Source organism: Etheostoma cragini, chromosome 21, assembly GCF_013103735.1.
Source record: "Etheostoma cragini isolate CJK2018 chromosome 21, CSU_Ecrag_1.0, whole genome shotgun sequence".
In the NCBI taxonomy this organism is placed as follows: Eukaryota; Metazoa; Chordata; class Actinopteri; order Perciformes; family Percidae; genus Etheostoma; species Etheostoma cragini.
In genome coordinates this window covers 8533020-8552344 of record NC_048427.1, presented here as the reverse complement: position 1 = coordinate 8552344, position 19325 = coordinate 8533020, and the positions used below count along the sequence as shown (strand labels likewise).

At 39.6% G+C, this 19325-nt stretch overlaps 1 protein-coding gene across 3 annotated transcripts; it reads right to left on the bottom strand.

Annotated features, from left to right (window-relative positions):
* Positions 1-44: 44 nt before the first annotated feature.
* On the bottom strand, positions 45-18142 carry aclyb (ATP citrate lyase b). Of its 3 annotated transcripts, XM_034861474.1 has the most exons (30): positions 17951-18142; positions 15449-15630; positions 14695-14817; positions 13085-13147; positions 12439-12629; positions 11843-11922; positions 11357-11487; positions 11111-11229; positions 10453-10589; positions 10041-10102; positions 9351-9468; positions 8929-9083; positions 8184-8277; positions 7890-7946; positions 7275-7304; positions 5612-5753; positions 4985-5153; positions 4767-4871; positions 4419-4615; positions 4175-4256; positions 3960-4070; positions 3731-3858; positions 3548-3641; positions 2935-3089; positions 2680-2830; positions 2369-2512; positions 2073-2186; positions 1728-1810; positions 1430-1506; positions 45-1343 (listed from the first exon to the last, which is right to left on the bottom strand). In XM_034861474.1, exons 2-30 carry the CDS (start codon positions 15605-15607, stop codon positions 1249-1251), a joined length of 3366 nt encoding a protein of 1121 aa, XP_034717365.1. In that variant the 5' UTR covers positions 15608-15630; positions 17951-18142; the 3' UTR covers positions 45-1248. The 3 variants fall into 3 exon arrangements, with proteins under 3 accessions (XP_034717365.1, XP_034717366.1, XP_034717367.1); XM_034861475.1 differs by lacking the exon at positions 7890-7946; XM_034861476.1 differs by lacking the exons at positions 7275-7304; positions 7890-7946.
* Positions 18143-19325: the final 1183 nt, after the last annotated feature.

Here is a 19325-nt window from a genome sequence, read left to right as displayed (position 1 = left end):
CTAATATATGAGAGCATTTTACAAAAAAAAGCATTTTTTTTTTCCACAGTTAAATAAAAACAGCAAAACAAGACGAAACAGCAGGCCTTACAGTGGGCGGTTACAAAGCATTTTGAGTTGGTGTCAAGTCTTTAGTGATGGTTGGACAATTATTTTAGGGAGCCGTATTATTATCTGTATTATGATAAATAATTTCCCCTAATAAAGCAAAGTACTTTCATGGTCCCTCACCAAAAAATGCTTTCAAAGATTCAAAGGGCTCATTCATGAAGCATTTTCCTGTTTTTGAAACAGTAACACAGAACCGCAACAGAAGTAGTTCTGTTCATACTGGGTGTGAAAGACTTATACACCTTTAAAACTGCATCTAATTTACAGTAGGTGACAAATTGCAACCACTAGTTTACAACCAGTGTTCTCGGAAAGGAAATAGTGAAATGACACCCAAATTAGTTTGTTTATATCCTTTATCCCATTAAAATGCCTCCTTTTTCAAAACATAAGATCTAGATAAACTCAACCAATAACAATACCATCAACCAATGGACCGGTTTTATTTAATTTTTTAAAACTTTTAACAAAGACAAAAAATTCCTAAAAATAACTTTGGTTTATTTGGTAACGACAACAGTCTCTTTTAGTTGGATTGAAACCTGGAGGAACTGAGATTTGCTAGTGTCACTAAGGTGCAATGCTCTGAAAAACAGACAGCATAATTGAGCACACTTCCTTATGGCCTAAAATAGGCCAATACTGATTATAATCATTTCATTTTTTATTATTCTCTGCAAGTAGAATGAAAAAAAGAGATATTGAGCTTGAATAAATTTTACATCAGATGCCGTTACTGCAGATTACCTAATCAGACTCCTTAATGCAGGAGTCACGTGTTAACTGTGCTTTAAATCCTGCCCTTTTTTTTAAAGTACTAATTAATTCTGTGCTTCTGCAACTGCTAAAGTTTGTGGTCAAAACTGAAGTAAGTAACATCTCAGACTCATAATTAGTCAAAAACAAAATCTAAAAAAATTTACTTCCCCTTTTCTCTGTAAAAACAAGATTGAAAACTTCTACCCATATCTGTCAGCCAGACAGTACTTCCATTTTCCAAAATCCCCCTGCCCAGTTTTCCCAAGGCCGCTGTTGCCATAACTGGAGAGTACATATACGGTGAGAGAGATGTGTAATGCTGCCTGACCTATTTGGGCAGTCGCTTCTGGAAGTGTGTCCCAGTCTGTAATGTGGAGATTACATGGACATATGTTCAGGAAGCACATAGGAGATGTCATCCCAGGGGTGGCGGTACAAACCCTGTTTCAGCCTCTTCTGGTCCAGGTAATGTCCTAATACAAGACAGACACTAGTTAGAGGTCTTGCTTTAATAATACTTTGAATCTTAGTGTCATGGCTCTAACTGAACGAGACTCACCAATAAATCCCATACTGCGGCCAAGGACAAAGATCCCATTTAGTGCACCAATCTCCACAAACTCGTCAGCCTCGTCTCTGGAACCAGTTCAACATTCATGTGATAAACAATACTGGACAGTGTGCTTGCTATCAACAGTACGCCTGCTATTATACCACACTGTAATGTAAGTCGTAAGCACATGAGTGTTTGTCAACTACTTTAGCTCATCCTAGGCACTCATACATGGAAAGTGGTGTATTTACAGATACTGAATGGGAATATAGTAACACATATCGTCTTGGAGTTTGATTCTTACCTTGTGAAACCCCCACATGTCCTAAGCAGGTCCACAAAGGCAACACCAATAAAACCGTCTACATTGAGGATCAGGTTGGGTTTCTGAAAATAAGAAAGGAAATCTAAATGTTAGAGGTTAACATAAAAAGGAGCAAAGGTCCAAAGATGTCACAGTGAAATGTTGCATATTTGACAGTAAAATGATCTCATCGGGAGATGTGGACACTATGCAAGATTCTTTACTTATTTAATTGCCCTGATGCTGGCGTTCCTGACACACCTGTCCTTCAAGACCATTTGATTTTATTGGGTTTATTGAGAATTGATTGAGTTTTCACTTGTGCTAATCGCATGTGACATGTACCTTGGAGGTAGTGATCTTCTCTACGTCTAGTGCATAGTCGAGGAGCTGGGTGGAGGGGAAATGCTGCTTAACAAAGTCCTTCAGAATCTGGACCCGCATGTCTGGGTTGTTGATCTGAAAACAGAGACAAACTGTTACGGCTTTGTGTTGTGTTTCTTGTTTTTAAAGCTGTGAACTATAAGGTATCCATCTTTTGTATGATATAGATGTATGATCACTATAGTCTAAAAGTGTCACATCATTTATGGATCTTGATAATGCAACTTGAGGTAGTGTAAAAACTGAGTGCTGCCTACTGATTTGACTCTGTGGCCAATGCCCATGATCAGCTTGCCGTCCTTCTTCATCTTGTTAACAAACTCCATGGGCAGCATGCCACTATCAAATGCCTTGCTGAACAGCTTTGCAGCTGCATCCAGAGCACCTCCAAAACGGTCCCCCTGGAATTTATGAATAAACCCTGATTCAGTAGAGAAACAACAGTTTTAACCATGTGGTCAAAGCAGTAAAAGACAGCAGATAGGTAGAGATAATTTCTGAAATCTTTTCTGGTTAAAGATGGTGGCACAGTGTATGTACATTAAGTTTGTATGCAAGCAGTACTGACAATGGTGAGCAGGCCAGAGGTAAGGCTTGAGATAAGGTCCTTGCCAGCACGAGCACAGACGATGGTGTTGTGTGCACCAGAGACGGCAGGCCCATGATCAGCAGTCACCATCAGGCACATCTCAATGAACTGGCAGGCATAGCGCGGCAACCTAGACAGAAACAAAGCACAGCTTATTCCACTGAAAATATATTTGTATGACACTTTTTCTCAGTAACCGATTAACGCTAGTTGTCGTCTAGTCATTATACCAACCGGCGTTGGAACCAAAGCAAGCCCAGCACTCCTCCTAAACCCATCTCCTCTTTGAAGACCTCAGTGATGGGCATGCCAGCGTAGATGAGCTCCTGGCCTCGCTCGTCACAGATGCTAGTCATGAATGAGGCTGGCTTACGGATCAGGCCCAACTCCTTGAGAAAATGCAGTGGAAAATAAAACCGATTAACACAGGTAATAAACACTGTGAAACTGTTTCTACAGTGGGAAGGAGGGATCAGTACCAGGTATTTGCCAGCTGATAAGTAACAGGGGACTGAAATGCCACCGATATGTTAGAGGTAATAGAAACCATGGCACTATTACATATTTGTCTACCAGAGAAGACTGACAAGTTATAAAAAGTAAATACCTAGATCAAAGACAAAGAAACAACAACTGCATGTCATATGTATGCTTAATATTAGCCAAAATAGATAGTGGACTTAAAAATCATTTCTGTCAACCGCTAGTTTTAAAAATAAAACGCAACACATTACCATGAAAATCATAAGAACTAAATTGTTACTACCGTTTACATGATACTATTTGATTCTTTGGCGGCTAGGACAGATGTTGAGGTTTCCGATGGAGTACTGATGAAGTTTCTTACCCTGGCCCAAGAGTAATCCATAGGCACTGTTGGGGGAGGCACCTCGTCGGCTGGAATGATGGTACCATTGGCCACCAGTTCGTCATAAACGGTCCTGTTTCACCATATATTCACAGTATCAGTGAAAAACCCTAAACACATTGCAATGACAAACTCTGGTATGACTGTGATGAATTTAATTACTTAATGACATCCCCCAGCTCATCAAAGCTCTTTGGTACATAGGCACCAGCGTCCCTCAGAGCCTGATTCTTGGCTACTGCAGTCTCTGAATCCTGGTTGGCACAGGCCCCTGCATGGCCAAACTGAACCTAAAAAAGGCCGTATGACCGGTTGAGCTCAAAAACTCAGAATTTTGTGTAAACTACAACAACAAAATCCAAAGCAAGTTATTTCAAGACAGCAACCAAACCTCTGAAGTGAACATGGTGGCGCAGGTTCCAATACACCAGCACACCACAGGCTTGGTTATCCTGCCCTCTTTGATGCCTTGGCAGATCTTGTACTCCTCTGTACCTCCAATCTAGGTAGACAGAGTGAAAGAGAGGCTTATGGCATAATTATTAAAAAATAAAATATTAACATTAGGTGATGTTAATGTGTAAACATCCGTGGAGCTACTCCCACCTCTCCCAGCACTATTATCATCTTAACCCCTGAAGTGTCCTGGTAACGAAGGACGTGGTCCATGAAGGTGGAGCCTGGATATCTAGACCAAGAGGAGGAAAACACAATGATTTCAAAAGTCAAAAGACAATGTGTTTCTGTGGAGCAGGGATAGCAATACTAATACCAATAGTTTCACAACAGGCTTTAAAAGGACAACGGTCTCTGACTGCTAAGCAAATCATTTGCAAATAAGTACTTGTACCTGTCGCCTCCGATGGCCACACCTTCATAGACGCCATCTGTAGTGCGGGAAATGATGTTGTTCAGCTCGTTTGACATGCCCCCAGAGCGCGACACATATGCCACGCTGCCAGGACGATAAAGTTTTGAAGCCAGGATGTTATCCAGCATGCCACCTGTGTTACCGATCTTAAAACAGCCAGGCTTAATGCCACCAACCTGGGAGATAGAAAGTAATGGGTATCAAATTAACTTATGTATGCCAGTTGAAATTGGCCATTTTCTGCTTACATACATTGTTGATTAAACACATACTATATACATTTTTTTTTTTATAAATCATCTCTGTTTGCAAGTTATGACTGCATACCGTAGCCGGGCCGATAATCGTGACACCTTTCTCATCAGCCACTTTAATTATTTTCCTTGTCTGAGCTTCAGGAATGCCCTCAGCTATGATTGCGATAGTGTGGATCTGAAAACACAATGGAATAAGAGGGGAGACTTTCACGTCTGGTTGAATCTTACATTTTTATGCAGTGTTGTATGGGCTTATATGTTAACATGTTTGACAGTATGTCTTTCTACCTGTGGGTACTGCATGGCCTCCATTGTGCTGTCAAAGGCTGAGCGCAATGAAGCAAAGCTGATCAGGACGTCCACTTCAGTGTGCTTCTTCATAGCATCAGCCATGTTCTTATAGACCGGCACCAGGATCTCCTTGTGGCCCCAGTAGAACTTCTGCTTATGATCTCCCCTGTGCAACACCGAAATGTAAGATAAGAAAACTACTGTACTTGGAACAAATTTAAATTTATACTCAGATTTACAAATTTGGAAAACTACTGTCACCACGGATATGCATATTTCCAGACAAAATTATTACAAAAAGGTGCAAGTAGGATTATAAATTCTGTTTCAAAACCTGTTTTCAGTTCTTAGGTTTGGTTTCCAACTACAGTAGAAAGTTGAGCTGAGTACAGGATACCAAGTTAGTTCATTATTATTTTTTTTTTCCCAAATCAGGATGAAACATGAGAATATGATACAAGATATGAAGACTTGACAAGTTAAATCAAGTAATGACAATGACAATGTCACAACTAGAAGTTATGTTAAAGAACCATCTATTGTAATACAGGGGAGATGTCCTTAATCCGTAAATATTAAGGGAATTACCAATTTTAGACAAACTTGAGATCTTGAGGGACCTACGTGAAGGGGTAGACCATGGCTGCCACAGAGGGTTCGTCCCGGGAGCATACATAGTCAAAGTCCAGCATGCCCTGCACGGCACGTGTCTGCATGCCCCAGACAATTGTCTTGGTTTGTTTTCTGAAGAGTGTGGTGGCTTTGGCTAAATGAATGAGAAGGCAGAGAGAGTCAAGTCACAACTGGAAGCAGAAACACACATATCACAGGCAAGAGACGAGGGTCAGGCTCAGGCAGATAGCAGGAATGGGGATGGCATCAAGCAGAGTAGAGATAGAACTCACTGAGGAAAGAGATACAGGAGGTAGAGAAAATAACTCTTCACCACAGAAAACAAAGCTTCAAAATGAAGTCATCTTTCTCTTTGTTGATAATGTTTGTTTGCCTGCATTAGGCATATGGCAGGGTTTTTACCGATGCATTATAATCTTGGCACCACACATCTGGTTTTAGTGCTGCTATTGCATTTAACCTAAGATAATTACATACATTTGTAAGTGTAACCAAGTTACTCTGAAAGTAAATTTCTGTTCACCTCACACAGTTAAAAAGTATAAATTTGGTGTTAAAATGGAACCGCTGGTGGATGGGCACATATTGCTTGAAGTTATGTTAAAAACTCTTTCCGTTCTCAAATGCTACTAAAATCTCTAGGTTCTGCACATGGCCTGGCAGTTGCATTGTCTCAGACAGACAACTGGCAACTTGGTTTGACCATCAAGGGCCAGTGTTTTTTTATGACCACATAATGCAAGAAATTCCCCTTTTTTCAATGCATTAATCTTGCATTACAAAAGTGATTTTACTTTACTTAGTGCTGCTAGAAACTCTACTAGCCAATTACCAAGCACGAATACCCCGTACGCCTTGATCGTTGATGGCAAAGCTTTTACTAGTAATTAAATATATATAATGCAAGGCAAGGTCCAGAATAAAGCAACCCAGCAGTAGTGCACGAAGAAAGATGATCCTGTGTCAAGTATTCCATTTAAAATGCAGAATGTTAGTGTACAATGAGGTTTGAAGCATTTGTTAAGTTAATCACCATCTTGCCACACATTTGTTCCAGTCCTCCCAAGTCTCTCCTCTCTGTCCAGACTGACTGCCTTCTCTGGTTCTCTGATCTGATCCAAAGAAGTTGTGCACAGAGCTATCAATTGTCCAACACTATTATTGCCTCTTTAACAGAGGGCTATAGAGTGACAAGTAATGTTTTACAGGGTTTCTGCAGGGTTTACGATAAAGATTTTAATTTAATACCTGTGAGACTGTCATAGATCATACTGGTCAAATTATGACACTATTATGGAAAGATAGTATGGTTGACCATCAGATAACCTGGTTTTAGGATGAAGCTTGTCTTAAAGGGAAAGCAAATGTTGAAATGATTTATTTAAGGTATCCCTAAAATACAATTTTTATAATATTAAAAGAAATGTCTGTCCTGGTTTAGTTTCACAACACCTACCGTACCAAATAATTCACCAATGTCATTTTGGATGGCAATTCTTCTTTGACCAGTTTTAGCTCAGAGACACAAAACAGCACCCCTTAAAGTGAGTAAGCCACTATAAAAATGTAGAAAAAGAAGGACAGACAAGAATGGGAAGGCAGGGGGAAGTGGACAGAGAGGGCAGGAGGACAGGTTTTTCACACCCTTCCATACCTCCGCTGCAGCCTGAAGAAGCTTGCGCTTCTGTGACCCCATGGGAAGGGAACACAAAATACAACATAGTGAGCACAGAAAAAGAGAAAACAATAAGTGCAACTTTATCTTATTATTGAACAGACTTCAGTGCATTCTGTAAACTGCGTGCCAACTCTGAAAACACTTCATAAAAAGCACACCAGTGGAAAGGCCATGCAAATCTCAGGTGCTAGAGAGCATGCCTTTGCTGTGAAAACCAAACTAACAAGTATGGTCTTGCCACAATCAAAATCAATCACATAACCTGTGTTGAGTGTCTTAATATTACAATAAAATCTGCCCTACAAACACAACTCTGTCTAAAAGATGACATATACAGTACATTCATCTTAGTATTAGAAAACATATGCTATATTTGTGGATTATCTACAACTCTATCTACAGTTTTTATTTATTCTAAGGATGGGAGGAAAAAGAGAAAAAACCCACAAACATTTTATTTCTACAGAATACAATGTACTCACTGAGGTGATGCAAACCACACACACACACAGAGACAGAGACAGAGAGAGAGAGAGAGAGGAGCGTGTGAGCAGCCGAGAGCAGTGGGAGCATGGCACACCTATCGCTTACCTTTCCAATCGCCTGTGACCACATTCTTCAGAGGCCACAGTATAGAATGAAGAGAGTCTTAGAGAAACGAGCATGAAAAAATAAGGGGTGAGTGGACAGTTTGTGCAGCAAAACAAGAAGGGGAGGAAGGTAAAAATAGAAAGAAAATTAAAATGCAGAATAGTGGCATTTGGGGGGGGGAAGATAAATACAGGATGCAAGGATAAGTGAAATGAAAAAGCAGAAGTGCATGAGTACATATGGAGTCTTGCTGATAAGACACGCTGGAGACGTGAGTGCTACTGTGTTAGTTACCTGCTGGAAGCCCTGCTTTAGACTTTTTGGCTGGGGTGACATCATTAGACTTCCTTGATTCAGAGAATGAAGCTGTCCTTGTTGTAGCTGGAGTCTGGTACAGAAAGTGGAGAGAAACAAATGTATGTTATTTAAAGTTATACAGAAGCTTCCAAAGATAATTGTTAGCAGTAAGCTAACAAATTCCCTATTATTAATATTTTTACATTTTAAGTACACATGTCTTTCCAGATTTGAGCTTTTCAGCAGTCAATCTAGCCTTGACATTTAAGCATTTCTTTTTTAAAGAATATCAAGGACCACAATTAATAAATAAAAACAGACTATATACAAAGACACACATGTAATGTTATACAATAGAGTTAATCAAACAAGTTCTAAAGGCCAAACCTTTCAAAGCTAAAATTGTTTGCACAAGTAGATTCAGCTATTGATCATTTGTAGCAAGAGATGTAAGGAGGTAAGGAATTTACTTACCTGTGATACAATACAGTCATGCATGTTCAATCTCTGATGTTAATGCATCTTAGACAATTAATTATTTAGCAATAGTAATTTTCTTTAACTCTCAAACAGTTAAAAAGGAGTACATATTTAAAATGTCCATCTAACTCAGCAGACAATTAGCACTTGAAAATGGGGTGCCTGTCTCAAACAATATGACATCTAAAATGTGTTTAAAAGCGAAGCAGAAGACCTGCAGACTACACTACTATCCCCTCAGTGTGTGACTGAATGTAAATACCATTGCACTGCTGCTGGCATTGAGGAGGAAGTTCGCTGTATGCGCGTCCATTGGAGGCTGGTTAGGGATTGGCCGGTGGCCAAGAGCCATTCCAACAATGGCTGTCATATGGGTCTCAGTACCAAACACATGGATGGGAATACCTGTGGTCTTCCCTGCAGTAAGAAACAGAGTTAAACAACTCAATTTAAAATAATTGCAAACAATTTGGCATGCATGAAAACACTTTTGGTATTCATGCTCTCATATCACCTGTGCATGCATTAAAAACATTATTATCCCTCTGTAAGGGTCATGTGTAATCTAATAAAATCACCAGAAAATAGCTCGACACCAAGTTTATCTCTATGGACAAATTATATAACATAGTCATCAAATTCATTTGTTCTCAGATTAGGCATTTACTTCTTCATCTCACTCACCTACTTCCCCCATGACCCTCAGTCCCTCCTGGTAGTTGGGCCCGCCACGTCGAACAAAGATGGTGACCTCGTGCTCCTTCAGAGGACCTTGGTAATCTTTGATTGCCCTGACAATGCCCTGGGGAGGGAGACAGGCAGGTCAGCTATGTGGTTTACAAAAAAAAAACATGAATTCTCTAAATATTTGCATGGGTATGTCAGCCAGTAACAGCTGCTTAGAGACAAGAATGCCAGTGTTGGTTTAATTAACCCCATTTATATGTCCATATCAGAAAGAACAAGGTGACATTTTGTCATTATTTGGTCTCAGTGTGTTCAGACCAACTTCCAGTGAGTGTCCCATGTAAGATAGCATCATCAGTATTTAACATAGAGACAGTACTTTAGGCATACTAAGCAGCATTTCCCTAAAATAAATAAATGTATAGACGTCTACAAACGTAATCCTCTTAATCCCCCACTAGAATTGTGTGGAAGTGTATCTGCAAACACCAACCGACAATGCTACTAAATATACCTTTAATGTTGTCTTCTATAAGTAATCTATGGATGTTCTGTTTTATTCATGGGTGCTGAATTAATCAAACATGGACAATGTGCTTTTATATTTTCAGGGGTAAAAATTGAGTTTTTTTTCTTCACTTATTAAAAATGATTAACGTAATTATCTGAAACGTCAATGTGTTTTACCTTGAATGTGGCTGCCACATTGGTGAAGTTGGCAATACTTCCTCCGATTATCAGCACTTTCCCTGCAGGATACAGAGAGATGATATGTGCAGAAAATGTTACTGACTGAAATGTGACACCCCAATAACAGTTTGGTGACAGCCAGGAAGTCTATTGCTGGCAACATACAGTGAAGAGGGGCCTTGTGACACACTAAAAGAGAGTGACCAGGTCCACAGTGTGGAGGAATGATCAAAACACAGACTTAAGGAAAACATGCTTAAGGCAAACTCTGTCAAGTTTATAAGAAATGTCTGATTTAACTGAAACAGTCAAGATTGGTTTCTACAAGTGTGCATCTCCCCTTTCTCCCTGTTCACCTTTGGCCTAAATGTGTGCAAACAAGCCCTAACAAAGAGTTGGTTGTACCTACCTTGAGGATGTTTCTCCCGTGTCATGAGAGAGAGGATGGTTTTAGCGTAGTCGTAAGTCTGCTGTTCACTGGGAGCGCCAGAGTACTCGCCATAGTTGGCCAGTTCATCCACACCGCCCAGGTCACAGATAGTGTCGCTAAGGAAGCGGGATAGTGGACAGTTAGGTACTGTGTCCTGATTCTAGTTGCCGTTTTTAGTTTTAATCAACTGTGTCCTGTGTAGTTCTTTCCATTCAGTTTTATTTAACAAAACACAGTATGTGTATCCTAGAGTCTAACAAAAGTTGCAAAGCCTTTTTTTTTTTTCATAAGGAAAGTATTTTAAGTCTTAAAAAAAATTGTTTATATCCACGTTTACTAGCTTGCAGTCTTCCTCTTCACTTGCTTTGTTGGCACGTTACTGCCAACTATAGATCAGTGGAATAGGGCAAATCCATTGGCAGGATTAGGTATTGCGTCAACTGAACACAACTTTGTTCAAGTGCACAGGACAAACAAAACGCCGCCCCAAAAAACAACTACAACAAGGTTTCAAATTTCAAGGCAAAGAGCAACACAAGTGGCGCACAATATTGAATATACTGTATATCAATCATCCAACAAAACACTTTGAATGCTTCTTTCACCTAAAAAGGCATTTTACTAATAAATGGTGTACCTGTAGACTACTGAAGCCCCTCCTCCAGCCACCATGGTCCAGATCCTGCCATTTGGGTTCAGCAGCGTAAGCTTCAGACTGGCACCACTCTTTGCATCCAGATCAGCTATGTATGCCTCCTGCAATGGACAAATTACTGTAATAAGGCCAAGGACTGATGCATAAACTGAGATCAAGTTTAAGGTGTTATTTAAAAGGTTTTGGCTGAGACATTAAAAAGTTGCTCTATCTTGCTTTTGAACTCACCTCTGGATAGGCTTCTCTTCCAAAGGGTGGTGGAAACTCCACATCACCCCATTTAGCCTTGCAGATGTAATCTGCTGTGGCATCAATCTTGGCTGCCATGTCGAGGACGTACACTCCATCTTTGGTGACGACTGGTTAAGAGAGTAAATATTTTGTTATCCATTAATTTGACATTTTAATGTTTTTTTTGTTTAGATACAGATGTTATAGAAGAAAATGTAACAGTAGTAAACAGTTTGTGAATTTGAACTTGATCATGAATGTGCACACATTAATAACTTGTTCCCATGAACTAATAATAAATCCTCTCAAAGTACTTAGCTCATTCTATGGAATTAATAATGCACAAATGGAGCAGTTACAGTGACAAAACAATTCCCATCTTCCTTCCCAGACTAAAGGAGGACACTTCTAGAAGTCATAAAAGAGAAATTAATATACATATACACAGTTGAGCAGCGATCTTTGAAGTTAATAAAAACATACCTATAGGGTTGATCTCAAGGTAAGTGAAGTAGAGGTCCTCATAGAAGTTAAAGAGTCCTACTATAAAACTGGCCAAGACTCTTTAAGAAGGAAAGAACAAACGCAAAAACAGTCAACTAAACTCATTATTCAAGAGAGGACAACAACTAATATTACTAGACCATACATTATATAAAAATATAACATTTTCTTGCCAAATAATCAGGCTAAATGCTGTGTCTAACAGACAGTGCAGCATAATAAGATTCATAGATGATCACACTTTTCGTCCAAGCCTCGAGCTTCTGAGAAACTAGTCCCAAACAGAAATGTTATGCAGCATAAAAGAGAGATCAGCATGTTCTCTGCACACGGGGGGGATGGTATTTGGAAAAGGGAAAAACTAAACACACTACTCAAGGTCACACAACAGCAAAAGACAAACTACACTAAAGAAACCTTCTTTGATTCACTGGCATTTTTTACTGTGTATTTGTAGCAATGACGGGCTAAAGACATGAGGGGGTAGGGCAACTCTTATCAAAGTTTCTCTCAAATTAAGTTGACTGCTGTAGATAAAGACAAATAAATAATAATAAAAAAGGATGTGTCCGTACTTTCTCTTTTCATCAGGAACATGTGTGAGGAGCTGCTCTGTGACTTGGTCCTCACTCAGCTTCTCATCCACTGCAACCATCAGCCTCTGGGCCTTGGCGTCCACATCACCCACTTCCACTCCTCCCTCGTGGTGGAAAAGCACATGGTCGCCCTCCCGTGTGGCATAAATACACACATAAAACTCCTCATCCTGGGTGGATCAGTAGATGGTAGGGTACACAAACACATATTCACAAATTTATTTTTGCAAATTGCAGAGTTTTCCTTTTCACTTTACAAAAGGCTGACAAGCTCTTTAAATGTCCAAAACATACAGTTCTCTATTTTAACAAAACTGGCATTCATAAAGGCACGTTTTCTCACAATAGTAAATCACACACACATACTGCAACACTATTCAACCTCTGTTTCTTCACAAAACTGTGAGGAAACAATTAATCACATGCACACTGACCTTAATACAAAACACACACAAATATTGTTTGTATCCTGGCCCTAGAGGTTTCAATTACCTGCTGAGTGGGTTGATTGTTTATTTCTTTAGTTAGTTAGCCTGGGTCTAACGGGCTACACAAATAAACTTAACGTGGCTTTCAAACAGAACAAACAGGATGTGGAATGACTTAAGAAACTAGCATACATTACCTGTGGGTGTGGAACAAATGGCTCAATGAGGAAGTTCTTCAGCACACCCTTAGCCTTGCCAACCTATTCAAGACAAACATGTTAGACTGACCTAGTTAAAGATTTGGAAGTGGAGTCTGCACTGCTTTACAATCTGCTTCCAAGGTTGAATTATTATCACCATCTTTACACACCCTGTTTATATTAGGGCTGCTCGAGCATGGGAAAAATAATCCTAAATCATGATTATTTTGTGTCTATATTGAAATCATGATTATTTAACACCATTAATCATTGACTTTTGGAAAGATGTTGCAATTATTGAACTTAAAAACAAAGTGAAAAAGTAAAAAACATTCTTAATACTCCCCCCCCCCCCCATTCAGAACACCAGACAAAGGAGTTCAATTGCAAAACGCAAATAATCATTTTTCTTGAGTTTTCTGTATTTGTGATCATTAGTAACCAAAATCGTAATTGCAATTAAAATTTCGAGTAATTGCATAGCCCTAGTTTGTATGTGCATCTGTTGTTTTTATTTTTTTATTGAAAGGAAAGCACAAAGAAGTACTGGAAGTTTGGCAACAACCTGTTTGAAGTGCAGCACAGCATGTTTGGTTGACCAGAATAGACCACCCTCCTCCATTAACCTCTGACCTGGCAGATCTAAACATAAGCCCATGATCACTGGCACTGGACACAGTGACCTTGTACAAACATATCCATACGCTGGGACTAAAGGACAAGGAACTCTCTTACATTCTCTTCAGGTGCTGTATAAAAAATAAAAAAGTCAATGTGGCAGTCATGAGATTTACTACATTGGTCAGACTTTTAGACTGCAAAGTTATCTTTATTTACAACATAATTAGTTATTAAATAGTTATTAGTTTAGATACTTTGCTAAACATATCTCAAATATAATGCAATTTGATCATTTAAATGAGTTGTCTTTGTGGTTTTATAACATCACATATACCATTAATGCTGTCTGCTGGTATGTCCCAAATTCCCTTTATGAGGGATAATTAAGTTGTATTTCAAACAGATGACAAAGATCAGTAAAAAATTAGCAATGGGTTTTCAAGTCTAGAGAGCTGGAGAACAAATTAACAGTAAGTTGATGGTGAGCTGGTACACTCGCAGGCAGAGTAGTATTGGATACTTATCTGAGAAAAAGGTCATTTTGAATGGGGGTACAGACACAGAATGCCGTCCCTTCACAAAGACAGACTGTTCTTTGTCTGGATGGCAAGACAGCTAAGTGACCAGTAAAGCCGTGTTCAGAACTGTGTGAAATAATGTAGCGCATGTCAGTATTGGCCAATGAAATCCATCCAAATACATTGTTCTGGAAGATTACTTTGCAATATAGTTCTACCGTTTTACGTGCCAATCATCACAACAAGCAATAACCAGACAGACATTTCTCTAGTATTATCGGATTGAGTTTAATCTGAATCTAGTATTATAAACAACTGTGCTGCATTTTGTTGTCTGATAAACCTTTAGTCTCTTTGATCAGTTACTTCTGCTGGACTTCCTGGATTTCATTGTCTCATGGGTAGTGCTCGGCTGCTTTTGGTCTGAACGCTCACTAAGACAGACAACTCACTCAACAGTCAACTCACAGTGGTCTCTCTCATGAGACGGGCTTTGAGCCACTCTCGGACACCCTGCAGGTCCAGGTTGATGCCCACCAGACCGAGCTTCCCACGACGCTTAATTAGTTGATCTGGCTTTACCACCAGCCGCTATAAGGGAAGCAAATGAAAAAAAAGACCAGCCACATATTAAACGTAAATCACAGATTTGCAACAATATTGGTGTGACAAACAAAACTTATACCAGGCTAAAATATGATACTGCTAACACAAATTTCCCCCAAAAATATGAGAAGCTCTCCGTGTGAAAATATTACTTGCTAGTAAATTTGAACAAACGTACACTCACACACACACACCTGCATTGAGGACTAAACCTCGTTATATGGGCGCCCGCTTTACCAAATGAGCTATCCAGGTGCCCTGTTAATGGCACTCTTTATCAATTTGTTCACCCTGGTTCAAACTCAACCTTAGATAGTTGGTATGTTCTAGTATGCTCCTAAAAATTCTTTTGAGTATCATAAAAGTTAAATGCTCTAGCAAGCCTAGCTTTATTTTTCAGAGAGAGAGAAAGAGAGAGAGAGAGAGAGAGAGAGAGAGAGCGAGATAAAAAGAGAGAGAAAGAGATGAAATAATGCCCTGCAACTCATGCATACAGCGTTTCAGAGACATACAGTACGTAATTCACATCATGACTTCAATATTCCTTTTGCCAGCAGAGGAAACAGGCTACTAGAAGGCTGTTTAGGTTGTGTTGAGTCTGTTGTTGCAGCTACACCTCTGTTAGCAGCCACGGATGCTCCTGTGAGAGGCGGTCCCAGTCAGTCTCAGCGTTGACACTGGCATAGCGGAAGCGGTTCTGCACGGCCGCTGAGGTGCAGATATACTTATACAAGAACTCTTTTCCTGTCTGCTCTGAGATGGCTTTCGCCGACATGGTAGCGCTGGATGGCACGGGACCTTTGGGAGAGGGAGGTCAACAGTTAGTTTCACAGAGTTACATAATAATATGTAGATATATTGATGGACAGAACAACTAATAAACTAAGCATAGGTGCGTTTTACGCACTTAGAAACTACAGGCCAAGTTAATTCTGATTTTCAACCAAGATGGGGGCTATGTATGCCTGTCGTAATATCTGAGGTGTTATGTGGGACACTGGATGATTGATTAAATTAAATATGATTAGACAAATTATTTCTCATCCTAGATTTACAAACTCATCAAAACTCCTTTAATGCTTGGTTAGTAGTGAGCATAAATGCCCTCATTCATCTGAAAGAATAATTTCTCTATTTTAGGATCACAAAACTGGCCACAGTGGAAAAACTACAAACTAAACAAACACTGCTGAGTTTTAGGGTTGTTGTATGTGACGGATGGCAGCTCAATTACTCTTTGTTCCAATCCTAAAGAAAGCTGAGATCCACACTGAAAATACTCTTTTCTGTACCTCCTCAGTATTGTTGAATGTTTACCAACAGAGCTACAGATTGGTGTCAGTTCACTAATGATGTCAAATTTTTATCATAGAGAAGGTAGTAAATATTCAAGTGATTAGTAGTTATGAAACCAGCCTTTGTCTTACATGTGAATATCAGAAATTAAGGGAAAAACAGAAAAAGAGCAAATCCAATGTTAGTACTCAGAGCAAAGACAAAACTAGAGCTGACATGATTAGTCAATTACCAGAAAAATGTATCTGAAAATATTGGTTAACCTTGTTTCAGTAATCTTCCAATCTTCTGCTTCCAGCTTCTTAAATGCAAAGAGTTTTGTATCACTGTATGTATCACTGAAAATCTTTGGGGTTTGAACGGTTGATCATACAAAAATAAGCATGGAACATGGAAACAGCCACTGCGGGCGCCCAGATAGCTGAGTTGGTACTATGCTAATACTATTATCACTTTCATAAGACATAAAGCCAAAAAGGAACACTGAAACCGAATTCAGAGGCATGTTAACACTGTAGCAATTAAGTTTAACCAGTGACATAAATAAGATATGATCCATAAAGACAGACAAGAGCCACTCTTACTACTACCGTATACAATTTCATCCAAATAGATAGCTATCAAAACTTGCCGTTTAACATATTTAGGAACTGTACACTGGATAGAACACTATGTGTATGTAAGGAGAACATGTGAAGGAAGTTCTACTATTTGTCTTGACATTACTGTTATTAACACCGCTGCATGTTGTCAGATCTGTTTCAAGTGAGGTTAAACCCTGCAAAGCAGTGTGTGGAAACACCCAAACACAGGTTCATGAAGTACCTTTACTTCAAAACAGAGATAAGCAATGAGCCTTGAAAAGCATGCATCCCATCGCCTTTGCCTTGGTATAGCTGATAATATTTCATGGTGGTTTTATATCAGCTTCTGAAATACTAGCTTAATGGTAGTGACTTCAGCATCAGCTGCTGCACTTCCAACACAGAAAAACAGTCTGCAAGATGTCTGTGGTGATTTAACCTGGAGAGTTTGGCTAGGATTTAGCTAGGCAAAACTATCCTGTCACGCTTTCAGAGCCAGATGTCCCAGTATTTAGCCGGCCATAATCCACGGTTCCAGTCCATTGTTTAAACCTATTTAGCCGTGAAATATGTGTCACTGTACACTGTATAGGCTCCAGAGATGGAGGAAATTGGATTTGGAGGTGGCAGCATCAGAGGGGCCAGAAAGGGGGTACTGCTTCAGACCCAGCTGCTGTTTGATGAGCCTGGCAGTGCTCTAGCATCACTTTTCCCGTGCAAACTGCCGTGTCACACCATGTGCGTCAGGCCAACACAAATGAATAAAGCTCTTTTACCAGCTTCCACACCCACTTCACAAACTGTTCATTAGCTAGCTAGCCAAGCACTTATCATAACTTTAGCTTGGCTCGCCGTGCGTAAATGAAAAACAAGTTCCTTACAAGGAGACAGGAAGGACAAATGTAGCCAGTAAGTGTAGACTAACCTATGTAGTGAGATATAAGAGGAAAAAACAAGCTTCAGGAAGATGCTATAAAAAGGTTAGCCTCCTTTTGTGATTAATATGAGCGCTGTTTTTTTTAACACCTGGGACTGATGAGTCAGTTAAATCTATGTAACTCTGTTTCAAAGAATATCAGCTAAGGCAAACGATGTAGGAAACAGTTGTATATCTTCTGTCTCTGACTGGCTAACTGCTGTAACATTAGCCTCATACTGCTGTCGCTTGCTAACGTTAACCGGTAACGTTAAGGAGAAGCTATGTTGGCGTTTAAAAAGAACTCGGCGCAAAGGGTTACCTTGTCAATGAAAGTGGCACCTCCTCGAAGTACAGGAATCGTTACCTGGTCAAAACAACACCGCTAAAGAGTCACTAACGGTACTTGTTCTGGTACAGGAGTCTGCTGCTGCCAGTTACCCACTCACTCTCGTCCTGCCTGTCGCACCATAATCTGGCGAGCGATTGCACGACGATGCCGGACCCTGATTGGTTTAAACTTGGTCACGCGGTGATGTCAAGCACACCCACATCTTTTAATTACTAACCCACCTACAATAAATCACTATACATTTATATAAAATAAAATGAGACTAACCGTTATTCATCCCCAGCTGGGAAAATCTGCTGTTGTAGCACCACAAGACAGAAATGATTACAGATAGAGAAGTACTATTACAAACACCGAAACCAAATAAGAATACATTAAATAAATGACCAGCCCACTATAGTAAGAGTAAAAGTAAATGAACTGTACAAGAGCAATGGAAGACTAATGAGGTAGGTTGTAACTTTAAGTGACATTGTGTAATTTAATTAATAGCAGTGAGTCTAGAATATACGTAAACAGGTAACACGAGAAATAAAATGTATTACATTATGTGGTAAGAAAGTATATCATAACAACATACCTGTGGTGTAGGTGCTATAAGATATAGTACAAGTGCAGTTGACATCATCAAGACCAAACCACGTGGCAGCGGCTGACACCTTGTTTCCTGAGGCAGCCTATCCATTAGCTATCCTTTATTTCACCATTGGAGTTCACGTTTCAATATCAGTTCAAGTACAAGTTTCTGAGGACAAGCTACTGCAATTAACAATATTATCCAAAAACAGAATTACAGAATAGTTCATTTAATCGGCTATCCTGAGGTGGCTTATCAATTCCTCCGTGCCAGTAACAGTATTAATCAAATAATATCGTTTTTAGTGTGTGTTTAACAGATGTATAAAGTGCAAATATTTCACTCCAAAGGGAGCTTTCTCTCCCACAGACAGCACTTTTTCTGGACTGCCTGAAGCGCCTCATCCACATTCCTGTTTGAATTTGCTCACTGATTGAAAATGACAGCTCAGTTTTTCATACCTGATGCCCATAGGTGCTAGCAGAGCAAGCATTGCCCAACATAGGTTGTTTGAAACTTGTTTTCGAACATTAAAGCATGTAAACAAATTGTAGTAGACCCCAAGAATACCAATATGGTGCTGAAAAGGAGTATAATAAGGGCTGTTTAACATAATCGTGCATAATAGTGTCTTTATATTCTCTGTTGTATGTTTGTTATCAGGCCCCATCCAAAAAGGTTTTAGGAGCTCATTTGGAGGACCCTATTTTACGCGGATTACATATGATCATTGTACCTTCTGAAATTGTGGTTTAATGATACGATGAC